We start from the raw sequence: 6,914 nt of genomic DNA on the forward strand, positions 1-6,914 counted from the left end.
TGACTCCCCTCTGAAAAGCAAAAACCTGATTTTTTTTCATACAACATGTGGTTTTTTATGAAATATTTGTAGGTGTGGCATCCCTGTGCATTGCTACGGAGTAAACATGTTATAATAAAATATATTGAAACTCAAAAATGCAAATTGCCATGAACACGACAACACAGTCAATTTCAGGAACGAGCACAAATCTTTAGGTGAGAAACATCACAAATAAGACAAAAGAAAGCATGAAGCATGTTTCTCGTCTCACTTTCATTTAAATTCAATTCAGATTTGAAGATAGAAACTTGAACTCTACAAGAAGAATGAGTGAATGACCAGACACAATCATTTTTTAGGAGACAAAAACAGAAGCAAAAACATATTTAGAGATCTCGATAGTGCCATAATGGCAAGATATTGTGCATGAACAGTCTCCAGAACACGAATTTGTTGCTTTGATTTCTCTATCAATAATTTCCTTGCAACATGATGCAAATCTCAAAGTTGGCCTACCAACCCGTTCCTGTACTACAAGCTACCAGCCTACTGCATCATTCATCCGTACAGTATTATTTCAGGACCAGACCATATATGAAAAACCAAAAAGACATGCCAAATTACAAGAATTCATGCTAACAAGAAAAGGAGCGATCAGAATCCACAAAATCATACCATAGCATTTGTATTTATTATATAGTGGTTTCCAAGCAACAAATTGAATTATTGAATGAACCCGTAAAAGAGAGTAATTTTGCGCAAATAAAAATCCATGGATGCTGCTACAAAGGGGGAACAAAAATCTCTACACAGTAACTCCATCCTCATTTGATCTTGCTCTATTTCAGTGCATCTTGGGAACACAATCAGCACCACAGATGACTGAATTAGTGATAACCAGGGGGCAGACTGGAGCATGGTGTACCGTGAGCTAATAGGGAAGTTGTTGATGGCACAATGCTGGCATGTTCATGCTAGAAACATGGTCTTCTTACAGTTTTTAACATTAGCCAGATAAGCTACTTACTAAATAATAGAAAAATGGGAACAACCAAGAATAGAGATGATGCTTTAATTACCGAAAAAACAGAATAATGGGACAGTGCTCTTCCTTCATATCTTCACCATAGGTTGAGTCCAATTTATTGTTTCCATTTGTGGTGCTAGCCCAAACAGGAAAAACATGGCATTTGTGCTCTGTAAAAAAAAGTCAGGCTTATTGTATAACTTAGGACCAACTCCTGTAGTAGGCTTGTCATCCTCTGGTTACTGAAAAATAAACCGTAACATCAGAGTGAGAATCTGCAAGGAATTTTAATGAATTAACAAGCTACTCGATCGATAACTCAGCATTAATGGTGGCAGATACTCATTTGCTCCACTGTACTGTACCACTGGATGAAGATGAGCTACTTCCTAATCTGCTTGAGCTGCTAGCCGGGGAATCCCTCTCAATCTCCACTGACTCGTAATTCACAGATTCTTTTGCAACTACACAATAGACTACAACATGTTCAAGGAGCAAAGGTGTCACCATGAATATACATATTATCATCATGTGATATATATATATATCAGTTAAGTTGTAGGCTTGTAACCAGATCTTCAATATCCACAACGATGTATAGTTTAGGATTAAAACAATAACACATGACAAAGGAGTTTAGGCTCTTGGTTGATAATCAAGATTGATGTTGAGTTGTTCTCCTTTCAGTCTGGTTTGTCTATTGCCATAGTGATCTCGCAAATCAAATTGCGAAGAATCCCGTGCTCGGTTACTTATTTGCTCCTGTTATTTTCTCTATTCATAAGATGGACTCTGGCGCTTTGGCAAGTTGTCGAGTTCCACCAACGTGCAGGGATCACTACAATGTCAGGGAGCACTTGACTACTTATTGTGGAAATTACAGAAGCACATGCGCTGCAGAACCATTCCATCGACACTGACACTGTGACACCCGCTGACTGCCAATCCAATTTGATGTCACTTGCAGGCTTGCAGCGCACTGCGTACCATGATAAGAAGCCAGTTTCGACGGTCGGTTATATCTAGCTGACTGCCAATCTAGTTTCGACGGTCATGTTATAAAACTCAAGCAGCACTACATAAAAATATATCAAGCAATTATAGAATAGTTGATGCTCCCTCCTATCTGCAGATTCTGAATAGCTGATAGGCTAAAGCTAATGCTCCCTCCCGTCTGCTGATATCTACAAACAAATATCAGGCACAATTAAGGTAAACATACAGTTATAACCGAATATGTGAAATGATAGATACTAATCAAAATTTGAAAGAACGGTTCAACTTATAAGAACTTTTTTGGTCATAAACAAACAATGTAAATGTAAATAAAAACATTTTAAAATATCGCACAACTTATAGAGGGCATTTTAAGCATTTGAATTAACAATAATTCAATAACCAACAAAATTTTGAATTTGTTTTGTCGGAAACCCTCCTTAAACAAGAGAGCACCCTCCAAAAATTAGCATAATATTCTTTAGTATCTTAGAAATCCAATTTCGATCCTAATTCAATTCGATCCTTAAATTTTATAGTGTAAAATCTAGAATCCATTACCACCCCTACTTGCAACTCTTGATACTGTCCTAGCACCAGTAGCACCTCACTGAGTAATAGACTAATAGGCTAATAGCTGCAAAGTACATAAACCAATCCACTCACCTGTACTATCAACATGTTCACCACTCGCCATGCAAGCTTTATTTTTCTTGTACACCTGAACACCACTCCCCGATGGATTTGGAAGGATGGGAGGATGGAGTGCGTAGAAGTTCCCAATAGCAGCTGCTGCCGTTCTGAAGCACTCTTTCTCATCATCCCAGGTAACCTATTTTAAGATTGAAATTACTAAAAGAATCAGGGTTGCCAGAACGAGGACTGCATCATCCAAAAAAATGCCACGAGGGAGGCTTATCAGGGCTCAAACAAAGAAACAAGTTAAATAATAACTTATGTTCAGATACTTATATAGGAAAAGCTAATTAAATTTCATTAGCTGAAACAGTTATGCAATGAATCACTTGCCATCTCGATAGTGAGTGTATAGTCTAGCACTCTAGTTCCACGATCCAATTTTAAAGTAGCACACATAATGAACTTGACTTAATAAGAGAAAACCTACATCATTCCCCATAGTCAAAACAAAATTTGGGAGACGGTCCATATCAGGGGTGTACTGATCAAGTACAACTGGAAGCCTGGTCAAGTTCCCATCGTGATCAACGTGAATAGAGAAGTACTCATTAATCATCTCAGCGTTTTCTTTCAGTATTTTCGAGTTTGCCTGCAAAATATAGGTTATGTTCGTTTAAAGAGCTATGTAACAAGAAGTTTTGGCAGACTCAAACTGAAATAAACAAACATAATAACATATAAATATATACATCACCTTAGGCACCTATCACATTAATCATGATTTTGGGCAATTCCAAAAATAACTTACCTCTGCAATCTCCAGTTTCTCCTCGTCATTTTCATCACCGATTGATTCATAATCTTTTAGTGCCATCAGCAGCAGCTTCTGAAGAGGAGCTGGTTCACTAAGCTGGATCGCATTGAAGTTTCCAAAACGGCACAGAGCTTGCTGGTACATGAGTTCTTTACTGCACCATGAATTCAATAATTAACATACCACATGAAATTAAATACTAAAATGTCCCTGGAAATAAATAGTATCAATGCAATATGTCGAAGTGGCTGCAGTAGTTGCAAGCTTGCAGCAGGACATTGTATGCAGGTGGCAGCAGTGTGATGATCTGGCATGGCACTATGAAGCCCATGGAGTCAGTCACTTCATCTCCAGCTTAGACCAAATTAACAACACCATCGAGCAATTTGCATTCCAGCCAAGCACAATTTTATTAGTCACCCACACAAATCCTGGACAGGGAACTGAATCGAAAGGAATTCGAGTTGTAGAGGAAACCACTCGCTGCTACTGCTAGAAAACAAGCATGATCATGAAAAGTGATATGGACAATTTCCAAAATTATGAGAAAGCCACTTACCCCTTTTGCTGCTGCAGACATGATGAGGTTTGGCCAGAGTTCACTTTTCAGAAGAAGTACCAAACTTGGCTTCCAGTATCCAAAAAAACTATCTATTGCAGTAGGACAGTCAAGAGGAGCAAACTACACGCATAAAAAATGAGGTTGGAACTTTGGAAGGGAGAAATAAACACGGCATGCAAAAATTGCACATGAAGCTACTTCCAATGTGGACTTCCGAAATCCTTAAGGCAGCCAGTCCCAGCATCTGGACAAACTACACTTTCCCTCCCAATTTTTACTCAAAGTATTACTATTACAACCCAATAGCAGCAGTTAGGTAAATACCCAATGATCCTGTGAATTTTAAGTGATATTACAATTGTACTGTATCAATGTATGGTTGAGTCAGGCATGGTGAAGCATTAACAGATGAACAAAGCAACACCAATTCGAATTATCAAATAGCACTACGAAGAAAACGCACTGTTCATCCCCACTAAACTAAATCCAGCACAGCCACAGGGTTTGAAGCTTCATGAGCAGTCTGCAAACGCACCTGATATATGACACCATCAGGGAGTAGATTCATGATAACTTCTCTGCATACAAGCCAAATGGTGGTAGATATTTAGGGGACGACAACACAATATGAATTTTGAAAATGGCACTTGTGGCTGAGAACGGGAGCTTACGACGAGGAGAGGGTGGTGGTGGTGAAAAGCACGGGGAGGCCTGGACGGAGGCGGACACAGTGGCGAACAACGGGAAGCGCGACCATTCCCTCGCCAAGGGATACGGCATGAAACCACACGAGCGTGATGAGCGGGACGAGGCAGAGGTAATTGTCGATCTCGCTCTGCGCCTTGCGGAACTGGTAGATGATGTTCCAGCCCATGGCGAGGAGGTAGAGGTAGGAGTGGTCCTGGCAGGAGTTGACGAGCAGGTAGCCCCGGCGGAGCGCGTCCTCGAGCTGCTCCAGCGGCTCCGGCGTCTCTGGGTACTTCCTGAGCTCCGACACGCGGAGCTGCTCCAGCAGGCCGCCGATGAGCTTGAGGTGCTGCGCGAAGCGGCGGCAGTTGCGCTTGTGCAGCCGCGCCGTGGACGCCGCCCTAACGATGAGGGAGATGAGCTTGACGGCGTCCAGCCCCGTGAGCTGCGCGATGTTGGAGAGCTCTCCGAGGTTGTCCCACGACGCCATTGCGACCTCGGCTCAGCTCCCGAGTCAAGCAATCACCCGATCTCTGTTTCCGTCCTCTGCTAACCGACGGAACGGACGGGAAGCCTTTGGGCCGGGCCGCGTGAAAGGCATCCGAGATCAGAGAGCCCTACCTACCACCGGCACCGGGCATGGTGCTTCTCCCCCTCGGCCATAGCCATGCTTCGAGCTTCTGCTCGAACCTACGCCCTCAGCTCCAGAATTCCCGGTGAACAGGGCGCGGCTGAGCAGATCTGCGAGAGCGAGAATAAATCTGCAGATGGCGGTGTGGGGGCGTGACATGCGGGGGAGCAAGCGTGGAGCCGCGGTTGCGTTTTGACGCTGCGTGAGCGCGAAATGCGGGCAGGCGGTTCGCGGAGCTAGAGGAGCGGCGGGCGATTCGCGGTAGATTGAGGAGCGGCTCCGCAGGCGGGTTCCGCGGTAGGGGAGGTGCGGGATTTGTGGTGATTGAGGTGTGGGTGGGATTCGCCATGGGGGAGGCGCGGGATTCGCGGTGCTTGAAGCACGACATCGTGGAGCTTGAGGAGCGGCGGGCGATGGCCGGTTTCGCGAGGGTGTGCGGGTGAGCTGGTTTCGCGGCGGGGAGGCGAAGCCACGGGTGGGATTCGCATGCGGGGCGGGGGCAGTCTACACTGCCCCCTTAATAGTTAGTACAACATCGCAACACAACGGTCCGACATATAGCAATAAAAGGCAACAGTCAAAGACATTTTCTGAAAACAATGTTGATGCACTAAACACTTTTGAAAAAAAAGAATGAAGGTAGTAAATGAAAGGCATAAACGTTGAGCAATTAGATCCTGAACAGAAAAGAATATCAGTAATGACTGGCTTTTTTCATGAGAATGCTAGTCTTCACCTTTGATTGGGGTGAAATACTTATTCTCCATTGTCTCCTTGTCGTTGCACTCTAGCTTCTCCAATTACCAGTCATACGATCTACAAATCACCAATCAAATCCCATTCTTACAAATGCAAACCTTTCCTGAAGCACAATGAAATGCAATTTTAAATGCTAATAGCACAAGGAATCTTTCTAAAATAAGATAAGTTGCTCATATTATAGGGTAAATCTATTGAATGACTCCCCTCTGAAAAGCAAAAACCTGATTTTTTTTCATACAACATGTGGTTTTTTATGAAATATTTGTAGGTGTGGCATCCCTGTGCATTGCTACGGAGTAAACATGTTATAATAAAATATATTGAAACTCAAAAATGCAAATTGCCATGAACACGACAACACAGTCAATTTCAGGAACGAGCACAAATCTTTAGGTGAGAAACATCACAAATAAGACAAAAGAAAGCATGAAGCATGTTTCTCGTCTCACTTTCATTTAAATTCAATTCAGATTTGAAGATAGAAACTTGAACTCTACAAGAAGAATGAGTGAATGACCAGACACAATCATTTTTTAGGAGACAAAAACAGAAGCAAAAACATATTTAGAGATCTCGATAGTGCCATAATGGCAAGATATTGTGCATGAACAGTCTCCAGAACACGAATTTGTTGCTTTGATTTCTCTATCAATAATTTCCTTGCAACATGATGCAAATCTCAAAGTTGGCCTACCAACCCGTTCCTGTACTACAAGCTACCAGCCTACTGCATCATTCATCCGTACAGTATTATTTCAGGACCAGACCATATATGAAAAACCAAAAAGACATGCCAAATTACAAGAATTCATGC

The 6,914-nt window shown here is 42.4% G+C and overlaps 1 protein-coding gene across 1 annotated transcript; it reads right to left on the bottom strand.

Moving 5' to 3' along the window:
• Positions 1-618: 618 nt before the first annotated feature.
• On the bottom strand, positions 619-5,667 carry LOC103644086 (cell number regulator 13-like). The gene is made up of 7 exons (XM_020546978.3): positions 4,692-5,667; positions 4,556-4,598; positions 4,018-4,140; positions 3,453-3,612; positions 3,132-3,293; positions 2,672-2,837; positions 619-2,193 (listed from the first exon to the last, which is right to left on the bottom strand). The coding sequence occupies exons 1-4, from the start codon at positions 5,195-5,197 to the stop codon at positions 3,610-3,612; spliced, it is 675 nt and encodes a 224-aa protein (XP_020402567.1). The 5' UTR covers positions 5,198-5,667; the 3' UTR covers positions 619-2,193; positions 2,672-2,837; positions 3,132-3,293; positions 3,453-3,609.
• Positions 5,668-6,914: the final 1,247 nt, after the last annotated feature.

Source organism: Zea mays, chromosome 1, assembly GCF_902167145.1.
Source record: "Zea mays cultivar B73 chromosome 1, Zm-B73-REFERENCE-NAM-5.0, whole genome shotgun sequence".
NCBI classification, from domain to species: Eukaryota; Viridiplantae; Streptophyta; class Magnoliopsida; order Poales; family Poaceae; genus Zea; species Zea mays.